Here is a 20,547-nt window from a genome sequence, read left to right as displayed (position 1 = left end):
GGGAGATCTGTTAGCCTCCTTAACTACAGGATGGCAAAATGAATAGGAAATCAACAACCAGTTAGTGAATAGAGCCGCTTGTTTAATTATTTTGCAGATTCCACTTCCACTTATGTACGTATGTATTTACGTGACTTGATATAGCTCTCAAAACTATTCACTTTTTTGTGAAAAAGTATCGAAATTGGAAGAACGTAAGCAGCTTAACTTAAGAAACTTAAATGGCTACATACATAGCTCGTTCAACGCTCTGACTTGTCAAATACCATAAACTCTTGAGAACGGCAAACTCATGCCTGCAAAAAAATGATTAAACTAAAGCGTATGAATTGCAACGAAAAAATTCTTCCTTGTTTCCGGCGTTATTCGTTTTAATGCATACGAAATTGAATTGCTTAAAAAAGAACGCTGGAGCGTCGAAAGGTTACGAATTTGAGAAAATATGGAGCCAGTTCTTCTCAGAGTATAAATACATACTCAAAATTTCTGGTTTTTATTTATTTTTACTTATTCATACACATTCTTGTTATGAAATTATTCAGTTATACCACTACATATATGTACGTAAATATTTTGTTATCCATATATTTATATCACATTGTGTAAATCAGATTTTAGCAATTTTACTGACTGTCGATCAAAGTCTTCCACTAACTGCAATTATGTCGATATGGATGAACGAAATGAATTATAATCGTGTTATTGATTCTAGTATTTTTTTCGCGTTTTCGGCGAATGCAAATAAAGTACGTTTTTAGTGAGCAACAAACCATGATTTACTTACGCACTTTCGCATAAAAACCAGTCTGATTAAAAAACAACCAACATGAACATATCAGACAGGGCATAAAAAACGCGGGCAATGTACTAACGCACAGCAAAAAAAAAATGATGCGTGTTCTTAGGAAAATGCGGAAATCAACAACTACATAGCTTGTAAATATTTGATGGTGATCCAACTCCAATTCTGTGGCTATTTATGTATGCGATATATGTATGTGCGTATAGCAAATCAGAGAACAAGCAAAACTGGAGCACCAAAAGTTTCCTGTATTGCAGATTGTTTATAAATCGTAAAGTCACCTCAAGAATGTTCCTTGACACTCTTCTCGTAAATTGAGATTTATTAAAAATTATCAGCACTGGAGAAAATGTCACATATCGCGTTTACGTTATTTACTGGTTGTAACTGGATGCATTACGAAATACGCAATGCGCATTACGTACACACGAGTGGAATGAAAACATGAACATGTTTAAGAAACTACAACTAAATATTTCTTCATGTACATGACAAATTCAACATTCAAATGCAAAAACTTCAAAATACTCATCGTCGTCTCACACACAATCTGTACAAAATATATCTTAATGTGTACCAAAAATAACATATATCTACTGTTTCGATGATTTAAGAAGCAAATTAATACCATATATGTACATATTATATACGTACATTATGACTGGTAACTCGTACACATAAATCAAGCCAATAGGATTTACCATTTAAAAACGATTTTGGAAAATGATTTATGAAGTTTATTAAGAATAGTTAAGAAAATTACTTACTTCCAGTATCCAAGTTTTTATGCTCGTAGCTCTTCCTCCACTTCTTTAACCTTTTTGCACTCTGTACAATTGTTACCAATACAAGTAAACTCTGTTTCAGTCTCTGTTTTATTTATATTTGTCGTGTTTTTGAAGTGCGAGAAGGAAAATTCCGGAATGTTTCAAAATGTATTTATTCGCGTGAAAGAAAGTCAAATTTAACTCGAGGCAATGATGAACACAACGAGCGTAATTTGTGTAATTCACGGTCACACTTGCAACTCGAACTCAACTTTACTGACTGACTGACTGTCGTAGGAAGTGTGTAAGTAAAAGTCACAGAATATAAAAGTTTCGCTTGACAGAATGCCGGGTTTTTGTTTTCTACTACGCGTTGGTATATATGTACACCAAGTTTGCTTTGATTAAACGATTCAACCAGTAAGAAGGGACCGAGGGAAAATTCAGCCTTTCTCTGTCCAAATCCGTTTGTGGTAGGTTATTGCATGGGCAATACTAATAAATGCTGCTGGACTGTGGAACGGATGGATGGAGGACTTTATTACGGAAACCGGGTATTATAGTGTGACGTGCCGGAAAGTGAAGCAGCGTGAGGGTTGCTCGAGCTAGGGTCACGCTATCACTCTGCCTGTTGTAGCCACTGAATGAAATAAAATCGCCTTCGTCCAAACGTGTGGATTAAAATCCTACGAGCTTTGTTTTACTGCAGTACAATGAAATTCGGCCCAAAATTATAATCATTCGAGCTAACAACTTCTCTTAAGACTGAGGAAAATCTAAGCCTGCTGCTGCCATGCTCCCATTTTACACACTGATCTCGCGAGTAGGAAGGATCAGAAGAATAATACAAAAAGAAGTGCATCCAGGAGAAGAAGAAGAACCATCCAGCCAGCAGCAACAACTTGGAGGCCCAGCTTTATCGAGAGGAGAGAGAGAAAAATGCCATATGCGCTGACTTAGGGAATTCTTTCTACGTGTGTACGTAATAATACAGAGTGTAAAGAAATGGTAAAGAATGGAGCACAAGAAATATGTATGACTGCTACTTCACTTTTCGTCGTCACTGCCCGTATTTTCTAATCAACTCACAATTCTCAAATATAATAATCACGCACGGCGACCACGTTCAATAAATTACTTTCAGCAGTATTTCTATTAGCACAAATGTGCATACCTTCTACCACCCACTGTTAAGAGGACGCAGATGGTATGCAGGCGTAGTACCGGCACAATTGGTCGTAATAGATTAACTTAGTTTCTGCATAAATTTCGGACCAAAATGCCAAATTATAATCCTTTTACCAGACCTAAGATGGGCGTTATAAATTCTCTTTTACGTAGTTATTGTTTCTGTACATCCTTAATATAGAAGTTAATTTATATACTGCGCGGATGCATTTATTGCAATAAGTCATATGCACATGATGAAAGCTATACGGAGCACAACGCTACGTAAGCATTCTGGAATTCCAAAGTTTCGCAAACTATTCTTTGATTTATATACATCAGGATAAGGACATGACGCGAGGTAGTTGTCCAGCATAGATTTAACCCCAAAAGTGAAGAATCACCCCAAATCTTGTTTGCCATCTTGCAATCCAAAATATTTTCATGTTAAGATGTGGAGGTGATCTTTATGATGCGATTTTCTCGTACTGAAAAACAAGTTTTTACACGGAGCGAATTATCCATACAATGCACAGCTTTTCAGCCCGAGCAGTATTAAACCCAGCATTAGTACTTTTGTAACTTCCATGTTTCACTCTCCATTTGAAATTTTTCTTACTTAGCACACACAAGAACCATCCGATCTTTTTCAAGCAAACCTTTTTTTCATGGAAGAGTCCAACCATATGCATAAGGGGCTGAATCATCCATCTACAAGCCCGTCATTATTGTTGCTAAAAAACACCATCGTATGAACTCAGAGAGCGCAATGATACCACAGATGCGTTGTATTGCAACCCATGCAGTTTGTAGATAAGAAGGAGGTAAATCTCTGGCGTGGATGCAGAAACTTTAATCGCATCTTGTACCCGAATAGAGATTTGTGTAATTCTTTTATCGACAGATCACTGTTGTTTTCATGTAATAATAATTAAGGGTATAGCCGTATAGGTACGTACATATACCACGTACGAGCATATGTAGGAAGGTTTACTTTGCTATATAATGGCCATAAAACCTTCATGCGGTTCAAGCTCGACAATTTAATGGTAATCGCATTGGCAATCTTACTTATGCGTATTCGAGTTAGCATATCGTGTAATGTTCAGGACTAAAAGATGGCATGTGGGGGAAACTGTCTCCGTTTTTTGTCAATCCGTGTTTTAAGACGATTTTAATGTTTCTTTTGTTTTCAGAAGAGCGTTTAGTGCTTAGGATAAATATGTACGTTTTATTTGACAAAGAATGAATGCATGGCTCGAAAAAATATTCTTTGTTTTACTTGTCAATTTTTTGTATGTACATATTTATTTTGTCGTCCATTGTTTCGAAATCTTTGAGCTGCCATTTTCATAGGTCGTACAAGTGTGTGCACATCCCTTCAAAATTGTCTCCCCCTGATGTGCAGGAATATGTGTTTTCTGCCCCTGCACATATCGTCATACGCAATTTTCTTTATTAAAGAGGGTGGATGAGTCACCTAACAATTGAATAAAACTCGAGGGCACTGGTTCGAGCATATCTGTAGTGGAGCACCGGAGTGGTCTTGTTCTTATTTTTCTTGTCCCGGTATAGAAAAAACTTTCACCGAGCATGATGGCCATCGGAATTCCTCAAGTGCTCCGCTGAAATTGGATAAAGCACGATCCGACAACAGTGAATGAGTATGTTTTATTCATCAACTCCTCAGTTCCACTAATGTCGAGTGACTCATCCTCATCTCATTTGTGTTGATGGTGGCGAGAACATGGCAGCATGAGAAGCGAGCAATGTCTTCCACGAGAGTTTTCAAGGTAATGAAAACAAATATGTGTGCTGTATAAGCGACTAAGAATAATGGCAAGATAAAAAATGTGATGGTGAAATGGACCTGCGTTGGCTTCATGGGAAGACAAGGTTCTTTAAAAACTACTCGACGCTTTCAACTAAACAAACGCACAATCTCCCAGTGCCAAGAGGGTGAAGTATCGGAGTTGGTTGGAATCTCTCAATTTTTGGATGTTGGTAGGATGGCTCTGGCTGCTCTGTTTTCATCCCATCTTTTCGAATGCCCACTACTTTCCCAACATTGTTCATTTCGATCTCGAAAACGGAAACCTATTTACTTTCACAGTTGGTACTACCAACTTCGCCGCATCGTTGGCGTGCTTGAGCATAATGCAAAGAGAGTTACTTAATCTTTGTCCAATCTTCTCGTCTGTCCATAAACTATGTACACACAAATCCTGATTGATTGTTTGACTTGAATTGTGCATTATATTCGTTCTGTATACTTTCACCAAAGAAGATTATTGGTGGACATGCAATTGGAGTTGTACAATGGCTACATAAATAAAATAAAATAAGTACCCGGCATTTTTTGGATATTTATAACATTGGCTTATTTAAAAAATTCCCAAAATTCCCTGGACATTGACAAACTCTGCATATAATAAGATTATGTTCAAATCAAATGATCTTTCATAAGCATTTCTGGCCTTAAAATTTATACTATAGTCGGCAATTTGTAGATTTGGATGAGACTGAACAGTGAGCGTGTTTTTTTGGCGAGTTGGCGTTAGATTTTGGATGCTTTGGTATTTTGTTGCAGTAAAAAAAATGCAAAAAAAGTGATGCACTTACCCAACAGCGTCGTTCCCACTTTTATCGTCGTCATTAATTGAGACAGCTTTCGTCTCATCATTATTTCCCAGTCCTCCTCCAATTGCTGACCCATTTTGTGATTCTTCCTGGGTTGGGGTTTCGTACACAAGAGTTTCAACCAGTCCAGTCTTTGAACTCCCGAATGAAACCCTACATTATTTCAAATAGTAATGCATACTTAAAAATTGTGCTTGACTATGATCGAATTGCTCCAAATTCTTCAGGCATATTATGGTAAGATACAAAGGGTGCAAATTGTTACCTCTTCAGCCCAACTTGTTTAGAACCGTTTCCCAATTTTGACAGTTTCGCGACTTGGCCGGTATTTGAGGAATCTGCTGGATCGGCACCAAATTGGTTGGTTGGAATGGAGGAAACTGCTTCGCAACTGGAATTTCCAGACGGAAGTAGTGGGAGATCATCAGCATCATTGCTCTCATTGAGGCTGCCTTCTTCCATAATGTAATCATGTTTATGCCATTCCTCCGACTTGGTTGTTGTGCTGGAGGTATGTGAGGTTGTCGTTTTCATAATTCCCGTTTTTGCCTTCTTGACAATCGTGGTAATTACGACTTCTTCCGTAAATACTTTGTTCTCTCCTTCCTCCACATTTTCATTCTCGTTGTCCAGCAATTTCAGCGACTCGCAAACAGAGTCGGTCAGACCATGGGAAATGAGTGCAAGCCCGTCTGGCTTCACGGACTGTTTATTCATATTGGAGTTATGATTAGAATTAAAAGTATCAGCCAAAAAATTGGCATTCCCGTTACTTCCGTCCCGATTTTGATTCATTTTGCCCTGCTGTTGTTGCGTTACAATACCGTTACCGACATTTGACGAATGATTGTTGTGGTTCTTTTTTTGGCCTATTAATAAAGTGGGACTAGAATTGCCAGTAGTGGGTTCTTCTGCAATTATGTGTAATTCTCGACTGTGAACTTCCGACACAATGACAACTGGTTCAACACTCGCATTACTCGGTGATGGGCTGGGACTACTCGAAGAAGAATTAGAACTAGTTTCGATCGTGTTCACTGTGATAATTGATGTCGTGTCCACAGGTCTCAACAATGGCTCAGCAGACTCAAAAGCTAGCATCTTGTGCCGGCCTCCTCCGGCGCTGGCAACATGGACCATCACGTTCCTCAGGGTAGGGAGATGATGAAAAAGGAAATAAAATAAAATAATCCAACACAACCACGAGTTCTTGTGAGGACGTCGTTTTGACCGATTGCAGTGCAAAATTTGTATAAAGCAAGGAAAACTCTGTTGTCTCAATATTCTTGCCAGGCTAGAAGTTACTTTTTTGATTTGATTTGATTTGTTTGACTTGTTTGTCCCCGGTGCACTTTATCACAGAGACAAATTACTATTTTCAGGCCACACGTAGTCGTGACAAGGCATTTTTGGGTGATCAATCCTCTGCCGAGATTGGGGAGAGAAAGTAACACCTTTCAGTTTTTCTGCTTTCTCCAGACTCAAAATGGTTCAGAATATGTACACATACGTATATACATAGGTTCATGTATTAGTATGTTGGCAGAGTGCGGAGGAGGAGAGCGTGACTTCGAATCCTCTCACTCAATTCCAAAATCAATAAGCGGATCAAGTTCTGACCTCGCACCTCAAAACCACTTTACCAACTCGCAAGCCAAATCTGCTGGAGAAGGAGTCAGTTGAAATGGATAATTTGATTAGCGTCTTCTTCAATATGCCCTTGATGTAGGGCGAGAGATTTCAGTGGGTGATAAAACTTTATACTCGAGTTGATTTGAAGAGGTTCTATCTGCGAAAGTGTTTTTCGCAAAGATATCGAATAAAGTGTTCGCAAATCAAGGCAAAAACTTGTTAGTTTCGTCTCCTTCTCTTCACAACAGGATAAATGTTGATAAAATATTTATTTCTCCGTCGATAGCTGCACCTTTGATTTTATTTCCATACTCACTACGGAATTCGAATCGAATATTCAACAACGTTGCACATTTCCTTGCGAAATAGTGTCGATCAACTTCACCTTCAACAAGGCCAAAGATTCATCCCCCTGAAAGTACACGTAAAAAAATCACGATTAGGCCATGATGTTTCGCAATCCAAATTAAATCGTGGTATAAGATTTCCACCACTTCTTCCCCTGCCAACCGTACGGAGAATGCCACACAAGAATATTCTATGCAGTTGTACTATGATAAATTATATGACGATCTGAACAACGATTAGATATTATTTTCTTTCACGTACGCTTATTGTAACGCTGTTGAGGTACACTCTGCCCTGCACTAAACTCACATATTAACCGCAATCGAAAGAACAACCATGATTTTACAGTCCGGGTCACTGGCTTTTGAAAAGGAGAGAGCAATGCCAAAAAGTATTGCGATGTCATGAAAGATTTCCATATTAAAATAGCAAATCTGTGACGGAAATGCGCTTATACTTGTCTGAAAGTCCTCCCACGAAAATATCAACTGGGCATCAAAATATTTTGGCTTCTTTCTCCAATCTCTTGGCATACATATTTCACGAATAAGCTGAGTAATGCATGAACAAGGGTCTTATTTATAAACTTGGAAATAAGATGAACTTGATAATACATATTAAAAGAGAGAATAATACCAGCCAAACAAACGGATCCTTCCTTCTTAGGTTAGCAGCAGCAAAAGTATATACCGAATTAATCGCTGCACACACCATTGAAACTTCTCAACAAAAAGTTATTTCCGTACGTTTGTATATAAATGTTATGATTAACTGTTGTCAGAATAGAAAAAATAAAAAATTACGACAGGGTGTTGTCCAAAATTTGAATAGCTCACGTCAAAAGGAGCGTGATCTTCCATAGAGGAAGCTGCTTATCAGTCTTTTCGCAGAAACTAAATTGAGACAGGAGTTGAGGTGTGTTGTGTGTATACGTAGAAATGCGGATTATAAAAGCTCCTCGATCGGTTTGAAATTTAGTGCATACTGACAATGTACCTAAGCAGCATTGCTTTCTTTCATTACAAAAAGTTAGTCAGATTATTCTTAGATCATTTTTTGTACAAGTCACCCACAGCAAGTCTATTTTTCATGATTTTTAATAGCTATCCTGCCAATGACCACGCAATCTTTGCTCAACAATTAAGTTTACTGTGATCAAAATTTCGTAGATGCACGTCTTATCATATTGTCACAAAGTAATTGAACTCACAAATCTTATTTATTGTTGTTGGATGGAATTTTGTGGATGATACAAAACTCTGCATATTTACCATGTAGAGTGTTGTGACATGGAAGGTGAGACAAAAGGTTGAGATCAATTAGCACTTATGGACACACATACCTGTGACGACTGCTTGGTTCAGAATATTTAAATATTAATACACGACTTCATTAGAGCAACCTTCCTATTATTTCCTATGGCTCTGCTTCGATTTGCGTGCATCGATAGTTAAATGGTGATTAGCAACGTATGAGGTTCAAGGATGAAGATTTGGGTTATGCATTGGACTCACCACCGGATCTAATTAGCAGACGCAGAACAAGCCATCACAGAAATTAATGATGCTCAACTCAGGCTTCGTCATTGTTTGGGCTATGAATGTATGTATGAAATTAGATGCAGCTTATTTGTGAGGAGATAAATAATTGTGTTGTGTTTTGACTCCTCCTTGCATAACAAATAAATGCATGACCAAAAGCTATTTAAAAAGTGGGAGAGTTTCTTGGTCGGATTTTCTGGAGTGGAAAGACGCTAATAAGAGCTTCGATAGAATAAGGAATGTTTACGACACTCTTTAATTTCGCTTTTAGTAGTTAGTTAACTAATGCAAATAGCCAGAGTCAATGTTTACACTGGCTGGCCCACCATCGCACCTTGAAAGTTAGTATACAAAGGGTCATTAGAGTTATGCAGTAGATAACCGGCGATAGATTGTCCCTCGAGGGGTTAACATAACCAAAGTTTTTAATTTAAGTACGTTCCAAAAAATTATGTGCCTAAAAACGTCTGAAAAATTACCACCAAGTTTGGGGAACATGTTGAACAAAAAAACAAATTCGTAAACGCAGGATAAACTTGTAAAATTAGCTTGGTACTGTGTAAAAATAAGTCTAATAGCCCTCTGTACTCATTTTGACAATACAACAACATCGTAAGAAAGAGATAATCCTGTACAAATACGCAAATTCATTCCGTTTTCTCCCAGGCTGACATATGTATGCATTTAAAATTACCTTAACAAGACGCTTTAACTTTATGACTGAAGATTTCTTTGTTTTTCATGCACATATGTACGACGTTTCATTGTTTAGCTTTTGGTGAATCGCTATCCTGTTTTAATGGCGAACCACAGAAGAAAGTTAAATATTTAGTTATCTATACAATTAACAAGAAGTCAATGTCAAGTTCAGCGCTGGTCCGATAATGTCCGTGACGTGTGAAAATCTGTGATCTTCTTCACAAGTTTAAATATCCTGAGATTCACAGAGTTCCATTTTGTATGCATATCACTGTGTCAGCCATGTGGGAAAAATGTACGCACTTCGAACCCGATTTCTAGGATTTGCATACACACATTGAATCAATATGATTTACAATGCGGCAAGTGTACAAAGTTTGCTTGGTTAATAACATCCCTTTGAACTTGAAGATATGTAAACACAGTTGGGAATTTTAATCACATATGAATACATCAAAAAATCACATGTAAATTAAAGTTTAGTCAAGTCACAACATGCAAGTTTATAAATAACCAATATTGTCATTAAATTTGAAATATGTGATTTCCGGTTCATACGCGTCCAAACAATAAACCATTTTTTGACTTTATTTATGAAAACTCGAATATAACGTATTTGTTGCATTCATTTCAAGTCTGATGAAACTCAAAATTAAAAACTGCTCAATAAAAGTGTGGTATGTCGTCATTGATGGCACACATGCTCGTACTGGGCGTATTTAAGTTTAATGCTGGTTTTTCTATCAATTTGTTTTAACACAACGTATGTACGCAACATATCATATTATTTTGATGACGAAGGGGAAATGAAGCAATACTTTATTAATTATTTTTTGTATATACGAATACGACTACAGATTGTGACGAAGCACACTTTACTAGAATTGTAAAATGTAACAAAGGCAGCAAATGGGACAATGAGAACATAAATATAATTCGTCGACTCAAATTTCATGAACACAAAGCAACAGAATCAACAAGTCTCATAAAACTGAAATATTACTGTCGCAAGCAAATAAGTTCATTCCTCGCAAAAGACGATGCTGTGCTGCTGGTTCAAAATCGAATGTTTTATGCGTGCGTAACTTTGTTCCAAAAATATTTCTACATTAAGTTCGTTTATATTTCAGGGAAAGATCAACGTATCAACATCAACATTATTTTACATCGTTTTTTGTCACTTTTCTATTTTCAGTCTCACAAGTCACTTCTCCCACATTATTTAGACGCCAGACAGCACGGGCTAGCTCAAAGTAACATAAGCAAGTGCGATTTATTTTACCCTCGAGATCTTCTGCACTAATAAAAAGTTTGCAGAAATTTCAGACAACTAAGACAAGTAGCGACTGTATAGCTTACCAATCCGTACATACATACATATGTACGTAGTATACGTTTATTATTAAACCCCATCCATTCAACCTAAGCAGTTGATGTTTATTCCCCTTTCCCGTAATCGCGACACCTCATTAATAACTTTTGATTTTGAGTCCAATAGTACATAAATCATGAGCCGCAGCAGTAAGATCTATTTAGCCAACGAAAAGTCAAAGTGCGGATGATGAGCAAAAAGTATCAAAGTGTTGAGTGATGAGAAACACCCACCCAAAATACCTGCACTGCGGCCTTATCCAGTCGTAAAAGAACACTTATCCACATTTGTATACAGCACTTTAAAGATTATGCAGAAGAAAACTTTTGTTTATTCACGCAAAACTTGTAATTCCGCCCCTCATGTTTATTTTTCATGAAATGGGAAAATTCACGCACAATTTAAATTAGCGAGGAAAACTATAACGAAAAGATGAATGGTGAAACGATAATCCAGAAGAGCAGTTATGTAAAATCCAAAGTATTCCAAGAGCGTATGTATATCGTATGCATCACATCTCTGCTAAATAAAACACAGCCTGGCTTCCTTGCGAGTTGCAAAATGACTGGCACACTCCATTCCGATAAAGCCGTGCTAAAGTTTCTTTAATAAACTGAACTAAAATTCTCAGTTTCTTTTTACTCTGTTTGCTCCAACATTATCAGTGGTACAACATATAAACCAAAACTAAACAACAATCCATGCGGTGCATTTATATATATTTGTGAGCAATGTATCCTGTAGCTCGTGTAAATTGCCTTTCCGCAAAAAAAGGACCGAGTGTGCCGATTCTCGCGAGGTTTTTGTTGTGTTTGGCTCACTATTCTCATTCTTGCTAATTTCATTCTGATTCAGTTGCATCTCAGTTGAAAGTAAACCGTTGTGGTGGTCACACGTTGGTATATAGCTGTGTGAAGGCATAAACCATGATCGTTATTATATTTCAATGCAAATGGGTATTGTTTAAGACGAAAAATTTCTTAACGCACATTCCACACCATTCGAAAAACTATTCAAATGTGTGTTTATTTATTAGTACCAGTATGCAATATGACGTATCGTGGGATGATAATTGTTCTGCGATATACATGATTTTTTGGGAATTCTTGTCTCGGAAAATGTAGCTAAATGCTGCTAAATGAATCTACAAAACCCACTCGGAATATGACACATAGGAGTCGTCGGGTCTCATCCCGGGGTCATAGAGCTCATCAATTATAAATAGATAGATGAAATAAATCCATTGTGTCCAATGCGTACTTATTTATAACAGGAGACGACTATGCTAAATGAAGACTTTACATACACAGGTGTAATAAATTTGTCCCTTAATGATCTTGACCTAGGGCCCGTATTATATTCGAAAACAGAGTAATTTACTACATCGACAAATAATTCTATAAACAAATGTACGAACGCGTTTCATGATGGTGGAGTTTCTGATCATGCATCACATTATTTAATCCGGTGTCGAAAATGAATGACTCAAAATTACTAATCATTAATTTTATGGATTGGTAACTTTTAAAGTTGGAAGATTTTTGTTGGTTTATGCCAACTCAAGTTGCATTTCAATAAATATACATACGCTTAATTGGCACGAATTAAAAGGAGTATCTAAAAACAAAATCACCTTATAAACTAACGGTGTCAATGAACCATAACAATGTGTAAATGCGTGCTGCATCTTTATGACGAGTTGACTCGCACAATATGGGACAAAGGAATTAATCCACAACTGTCAACTGTACTTTTGTGACCTACATTCAAGGTCAGAAATAGCTCACCACTTCTGGGTAACTTTTGTACTAGTCAAAAATGTCCAAATTTGAATTGTAAAATTGTTTCTAAATGTTACATTACATGCTGTGAAAAATAGGAAGGCGTTAGTTCAAGTAGCGTAGTATCACCATAATTATCCAAGTCTCTGAAATCAATTTATTCTTATTGACCACAAACCACCACTATCACAATAATTATGTGCCTATAGTGGAGATATGCATACATATGTATGTAACAATCAAAGTAATTGTATTTCAGAAATAATGAATATATGTATGCATATGCAGTTCGTCGATACATGCGTACAGAGCATGGCAAGAAAATATTCATATTAACCGTATTCTTCAGGTTCAAAAATACATTTTGCCCAAATCAAGAGTGTGTTCTTCTGAAATAACAGGACTTATATGGCTCGTACCAGTTCATGGAACTGTTTAAGAAAAAAGTATATAAACCTAGCGATTCTGTGCCACAATTTTATTCCTTCGTGATTTGGAGCTACTTCTTTTTCGGTAGTCGTAAGTAATTTACAAGTTCACAATAATGAACGCCTACATTTTTGCGCTGCTCCTGCTGTGGGGTGAAATCGTGGTTAGTCAAATACCTCTACCGGGATCATGTCCTGATATTCCTCCGTTCAAAAATTTAAACTTAGAAAAGGTAAAAATTAGTACAATTATTTTTTTTAACACAAATTACACGAATGCATAAACTCGTTTTCCAGTACCCAGGAAATTGGTATGAAGTGGAAAAATACTTTTTTGCACTAGAAGCATCTGGAACATGCATCTCCGTAAACTACACGGCAAATCATGATGGAACTCTAAACACTCAAATTCGTTTTACAGAATCTGTGTAAGTATTATCTTTGAAAAAGTATATGCAGCCGGTGTATTTTAATAATGATAATTATTTGTTGCGTGTGCTTTATAGCTCAGGTAATAAAATCGCTTTCCCTGGAAAAACGATATTTTTGGACCCAGATACTGCAGGTTCTGGAAAAACGGGAAACATGCAGTTGACATTGTCCATTATAAATCCGTACTATCTCCAAACTGAAGGTGAAGCATTTATATCTTTATTTGACGTAGTCGAATTTATAATCTGGTACATGATTTGTTTGGTAATAATATTTTTTGCCTTTTGTAGTTCAAAAGACGTATATCTATAAACTCATTGACACGGATTATGTCAATTATGCAATCAAATGGTCGTGTTTACCCTTGATGGGGGTCCATTTTGGTAGGTCTTTAGATATGTATATTTAAGTCTCTGTGGTATTCTAATTACTACCAATTTCTTGCAAGTTCTTATAAATTGCAGTTATATAGTCTAAAATGTATGGTTTAGCACTCATGCGCATGCATTCACTTCAATTAAAAAATTGGTTTTTTGGTAATTCCAGAAAGTGTTTGGATTCTTGCAAGAGACGTGACATATCCTCCAGAAGTTAAAAAACTTGTACGAGATTCTCTAGCCAAGTCTAAAATCGATACAAGTTTCTTACAACCAAGCACTTGCTGAAAACATTAATCACTATCTCAAAATTATTTAACTAAGTTGACTACGCTTAAATATTTATATTTATTCCTACTCGTAACCGATTTAAAAAAAAATTGATATGTATGTTGGATGGAACTTATTATGTATTTTACGTTGGATGAACAAATTGGTATTGAAAACGTGCCATTTCTCTAGAGGATTCACAAATGCTTTCTCTATTCTACTCACCATAAGATAAGATTTTGCATGCGATAAAATTTAGTACGCAATAAACCGTGATTGTTTTACATATGTATATCTGATTTCGTAGTAAGATTCTTTTGTTTCCGTAAGATGTTACATGGATGGAATTTAACATTAAGTAAAGAGTCTCAAGTAAAGAGCTGTCAACCGAAGAGACAAAAATTATATCTAGTATGTAGCTACATATTTGGGATATCCAACCAACACTTTTACGTTTGCACCTTCATGTCATTGCTATTCACTCTCAAGTAAAAAACTGGTCATTCCAATATCTACAGAAATTCTGTTAGGTCAATAGATATCGTTCGTGACAGGAAAATTGTGGAGAAAGCAATGGAAACTAACAACCTGAACAAATGTCCAAACAATAAGTGCATGCAGAAGTCTGGTACGACGCTGAAATACATTATGCTAACCACTTTCCGAACTTTTCATATCTAATAAATAACTATGTATATGGCTTTGACATCTACTAGAAGAACATTCAAAGTCATTTATCTCAACTAACCTCACCTGTCAAAGAAATTTGGGGTTCAGAGGTATCGAGTTGAAATCGAATGACATTATTTGCTATATTTAATAGTATGCATTATATCTACATGTGCATCAACTGGTATGGTCAACATTGAGGCATAATTCTAAGATTTGCAAACTATTATTAAACTATTTGGACTTTGAAGGCAAAACATGTTGCTTGGCCAATCGCGAGATCAATGAAATTGGGCCCAACATACGTAATTCTGTCGAAGCTGTCCATGTTTGCAAATAAACCGAAATGTAAATACTCTGCGTGCTATGTGAAACAGTTACAAAATGAAGTAGGCAGCTCAACTTCCGTCTTTCGTTTCACTTTCCTTGGCTTCGTGCGTTCGTATCAGTGACAAGAACAAAGAACCCGTCGTTCAAAACTTGACTTTTTGCGCTGATAAGCCCGTCGGAAATAGGTCACGACGGGTTTTCCATTACAAAGTCAATTTCACTGGCCAGAATTAAATGGAGGAGCTTATACATATATATTTTAGTACTGTTATTGGTCTTAAGTTTCAATAAAATACGGGATAGAGATACCAATAAATAATCATTTAAACAATACTTGTACAAAACCGCACTTTTCTGTGACACTTTCAGCCTGACCTACTTCGTTGTAATATTTTATGTTAAAAATTTTTTAAGTGCAAAATTAATGCACAAAAATTGCATTGTTATTCACCAAAGGTATTAATCAAGTGAAAACAAATCCTGTCCCGAATATATATTTGGCAAATTACCAGATTGAGATTAGGAGGATGATTGGCTAGAACCACATGCAAACATGTTTGGGGTCACGGTCGTGACTGATATGATTTAAAGACTCAAATTGAGTATCTACTTCTTAATTTGATCAATTTATTAGAACGGATTCAATAAGGAAATCTGTGCATTTTCCTGTCTACACATATGCAAATACGTTGTATAGTATTAAGGTACAGGTAACGGCATAAAGACAATTATGCTTTTTGTATTAAAACGTATTTAATTATACTGGGAAATGTTAAGCGTTCTTACAAATTGTGCATTTCCAACAGACCCGTGCATCCTCTTCATACTGTAGTTCGCGTGTTTTGTCAATTAGAATAACAATGTGAAATTTTCACCTGAAATATTTTTTAACCCTGTTTCAACGGATGTCAAAAAATTATTTGACGTACCACATTGTCCCAAGACGATATTTTCCTGAATACGGTAACCTAAAATTTCTTAGCTATCGATACGGCTACTTTACATAATTATTTTCATCTTGAGAACTTACACATTAAATGCATTCTCGACAAAAAACTCATTAAATGAATTGATTAATAATACTCGCACAAAATCAAACCGAGATAATGGCATATACTTATTAACCGACATTTTTACCTGGGTCGTGTACTAGTATAAATTTTTGTATTGTATACATACTTATGCATTTTTGACTCGTTTGGAGTAAAAACTTGAATTGCTAGTAAGCCATACATATTCTCATATTATATGATAAAGGAAGCCAGTATTAGGTAAACCCACTCTACGACGATTTACTTACATATTTACATAGTATTCCATTTCTTTATAACATTGCATGTTAGCAAGATCAGGTTCTAAAATTCTAAACTTTGATAGGTACAGTAGGATTATATTTCTTATAGTTAATGATCGTGGGCATGCAATTTGAGAAATTACACAACAAATAAAAACTGCATTACTACTCTATACTAGAAAACAACATGAATTATATAAACATTCGCTAATCTCAGTTCAGTATAACCTCATGCCATAACTTTTCTCTCATGAGACACAGAAAGCCCTAGTCACCCAAAAACCGTGTAATAATGAATTTGTGTACCGAACTCTTGGAGCAGATGTTCAAAAGGGAGATGGATTCACGAACGGAATAACGGATTCCTGGAAATATTAACAAAACTCCCCCAAATATTCGTAGAATACAGAAGCACTTGTCGAAAGAGCGAGCAATAACACATCCGACCTACCCGAGAAAGTATAATTGGATCAGACCGAAGGGAAGGGCTCGGTATTCTACATATATCTATACACATTTCATCTCACAATACAATCTGAATGAATGGAATACTTGATTTCATCTCGACACAACTCGCCGACTTTGGACACTCCCGCAAATCCAAATGTCAAAAGTTCAAAGAATTCCAATCCATTCACTGTCAATTGTTGGATAATGAAAGCGTTTGAAATCCAGGATTTTAAGTTTGCCCTTTCTTAATTTCGTAGAATTTGTGGAGAATAAGTATATATCAATTTGGCTTCCGAAATTCCGTTTGTCCAATTGGAAGAAAGTGACAATCATTATTACAATCATTATTATCCGAATATATGTATACATTCGGCAATGCCTACAAATAGCATACATATGTAAGCAGGAACTAAACGTATGGATTTGCAGATTTTCTAGGTTATTTGTAATTACTTTTATAATTACACGGGGTTGCACAATGTGCGCCTACTACATAAACTGCATAGTAATGTTTCCTGAAAATGTCATAGTTCATCTTTCCCTTCGTATTCCTCCCCAAAATTCAAGTATCACATGTGGTAATGAAACAAGAAAAATAGCCCACTTCAGTCATATCTTACCAACAAAAGAGATTTCTCCTCAGAGAGAGGAGAAATGAGCATCTCTATGTATTTATGTATAGAGATGCTCTATCTGTATCCTTGTAATCCCCTCGGAGTGATTTTTGTTTCCTATTTAGCGTCCCATTGACACTAATGTTGACTCGAACCAAGCATACCAAGCAAGTTCAACGTTAGTTTGTGTTGGCTTCGTAATGCAGAATTCAAAGCTTGGTTCTTTTCTTGTAGGAACGGACAGCTCGTAAAATATTTTACACTCAGAAGGAGAAGAAGCGGCCATAAATGCATTTTCATTTTGCTTTTATTACCTACATACATGCTTATAAAGATATTTTGGTGTAGCGAGAAGAGGGGTAATTGAATGTGTGAAAATATTACAAAAAATTAATTTCAGTTTTATTTTGTAGTGTGTAACAATGCCGATGTCACGTTGAATCGGTGACATGTAACTTTCCGCTTTCAATTTAATAAGTTAACCTTTCAGTGAATGTGCTTGTAAATAAAGCACATGAGATCAAGTTCAGGGTTGGTGGGTCGTAAAGTTTTTGTTGCGACGTTCGTAGAAATGCGTTATTTTATGACGAAATCCGTCCACGTTTCATACACAACTGTTTAGCTACTTTTTCGGCGAATGCATACGGCGACGTCGTAAACTCATAAACTTTCTCCCCAGGAGCAGCCACACCAAATTGAAAGCATATATTTATATATATCCCGTTTCTTGTGCGAGCAAACAATGCCGCAATAATTCTCAGCATGGTTGAGTTAATTGAACCAGAAAAATAATAATTGGTGAAACCCTCCCAACGAGTATTGATGCGTAAATTTATAGCATGCAGCTTGTTCATATCCCTTGTGATTTAATGTCAAAAATAGCCCAGCTAAATACAGGAAGTAGTGCCTATAGGTTAGAAATACTTGCATTTCATAAACTCCTCATCGCCCACATGTCCGCATCCCATAAAGCCACTACTTAACCTATGCTCCATTTTATTGTCAAAAGTCACGCGACGATAGCTGAATTTCAATGTCTCTGTGTATTCGTTCGGAAGTATAGTGGACATTCATTCTGAGCAAAATAAGTCATAAGATTTAACTTCTGAACTTGTGTGTAATACGCCGTACCATATCATAATAATACCCTTTGTAATAAGTAATCACCATATAATTATCTATACCCAGTGAAAATTCCACTCATCCGATTGGGTTCCTTCTGCATTCGCCGGTTACAAATGGATTATTTGCTTTCACACACAAAAGATTTGGGATTTCTTGTGTGCCCAGATAGTAGAATGAATACACGTACATTTTCCATGAATGCATACACCTCAAGCAGAAATCCGAGCACACCTCCATTATAATTACATTGCAAATACGCCAGCTTTACATAGCATTTATGGACTTTCACTACACGCAGAGTTTTATATATAGAGCTACATATAAAATAGGACTAGAGAATGAAAATGCAGGTCAAATTTGTGTACTGAACTGCATGCAGCAATAATTAATACCCAATCAACTCATGAAATTTCGCAATGTGGAGCAAACTTTATATCAGATGAGTATGAGTCATGTCGTAGAAATCGATCCTTGCCGTGTTATTGCTTTCGAGACACAACAATAACAAATAATAGGTGAAAGGGAAGCCTTTTTACCTCAAAAACTGCAGTGAAGCGGTGTGGAGGTGGGTCGTTCCTTCAAGAGAAAATGAGGTTGATTTGTGTTGTTGTACTCGAAGTAGAACACGTTCCACAAAAAACTCTATTCTTTCTTTCTCTGCTAATACCTTGTGCTTCTAGGCTCACACGTCCACCATCAGCCAGAGGAAAGTGAGAACTGCCACAAACTTTCTCAACCGAGAAATGTATGCTCACTCTCTCTCTTTCTCAGTTTTACTTATTTCAAATCGATGAGATATCCTCCACCACTACTGATGATGACGAAACGTCACCACGAACTGGAAATAGCCGTGTCCCTCGGACGACCGTGGGTTGGAGTGAAATGGTAAATAATAGGTAGCGGTTGAGAGATAGATCCGGCGAAAGCTCATGTCAATAGAGAAAGCCCACAACTCTGCACCACGGACGGAGGAGCAGAAGAAGACCTTGGGTCCACCACAATGCGAGGAGTACCCACCAACACCACTTATCTATAATGTGCACCCGGAGAATGGATAGTTAGTTAGTAGGAGGAACGAAGGAGAGTTTGTGCTCCTTCTTTCAGCAGAATCCGTCGTAGAATAAAAACGGAGATCTCTCGGACCCTCGACGGAAGAGCACGGGTTTAGTTTTGGGATGCCAGAGTGAGAGATGCTGCGAAGGAAGTTGCTTGGATTTAGGATACAAGGGTTCAAGGGGAAAGTTTCAACATATACGTAGCTCCAGTGCCTCCTCAGTGGTACAACCTTGGTCCTCTTATTATTACCAAGTGCAATGCAATGGTTATGCTTTTACGACCAAGCAGCAGCAGAGCCTTGTGCAAGCAGCGTCAACACAGCAGCTCTCCGGGCATTTCATTCCATTTCTTCTCCGGGTATTCTCCTACGGTGAGGGAATTGGAGGAAATGCGCAGGATGATGATGGGGGATGTAATATAAGCGAGTGAATTTGGACGTACTTTCTACGCGATGAAATTCATGCTTCTTGCATTATATTCTAAAACGACCCTCCTAGTATACACACACATGCATCAATCGGCCTTTCTTCTCTTACATAAGCACACGACTTAGAATGGACACCCGCACTGTACAAGGGTAGCGTTGGATTTGTTATAGTCAGAAATTCAGGCTCAGAATGTGCATATGAGCCATTATAAATGACCCACTCTTGTAGTTTTCTATTGCATATATGTACAAGAAGGAAGGACGATGTATCATCTTGGCTTGGTATCATCATAAAGGAATATAAAAACTGATGTGCACCCGACTTT

At 36.9% G+C, this 20,547-nt stretch overlaps 2 protein-coding genes across 4 annotated transcripts in view; one reads left to right on the top strand and one right to left on the bottom strand.

Moving 5' to 3' along the window:
* LOC110847864 overlaps window positions 1-19,842 on the bottom strand; it is a 38,492-nt gene extending 18,650 nt beyond the window's left edge. Inside the window, exons 1-3 of one of the 3 annotated variants that reach the window (XM_022094897.2) lie at window positions 19,275-19,842; window positions 5,642-7,420; window positions 5,359-5,529 (exon numbers count right to left, since the gene is read on the bottom strand). In XM_022094897.2, coding sequence (XP_021950589.1) covers window positions 5,359-5,529; window positions 5,642-6,516 — 1,046 coding nt within the window. In that variant the 5' untranslated portion in view covers window positions 6,517-7,420; window positions 19,275-19,842. Of the gene's footprint in view, window positions 1-5,358; window positions 5,530-5,641; window positions 7,421-11,201; window positions 11,571-19,274 lie in introns of those variants that run through there. The other 2 variants (XM_035859830.1, XM_035859828.1) reach the window with 2 other exon arrangements.
* LOC110841872 (apolipoprotein D) lies at window positions 13,144-14,548 on the top strand. The gene is made up of 5 exons (XM_022087573.2): window positions 13,144-13,410; window positions 13,475-13,605; window positions 13,684-13,811; window positions 13,900-13,992; window positions 14,156-14,548. Exons 1-5 carry the CDS (start codon window positions 13,294-13,296, stop codon window positions 14,272-14,274), a joined length of 588 nt encoding a protein of 195 aa, XP_021943265.1. The 5' UTR covers window positions 13,144-13,293; the 3' UTR covers window positions 14,275-14,548.
* Window positions 19,843-20,547: the final 705 nt, after the last annotated feature.

This window comes from Folsomia candida, unplaced genomic scaffold, assembly GCF_002217175.1.
Source record: "Folsomia candida strain VU population unplaced genomic scaffold, ASM221717v1 Fcan01_Sc001, whole genome shotgun sequence".
Lineage (NCBI taxonomy): Eukaryota > Metazoa > Arthropoda > Collembola > Entomobryomorpha > Isotomidae > Folsomia > Folsomia candida.
This window is presented reverse-complemented; position numbering and strand designations above follow the sequence as displayed.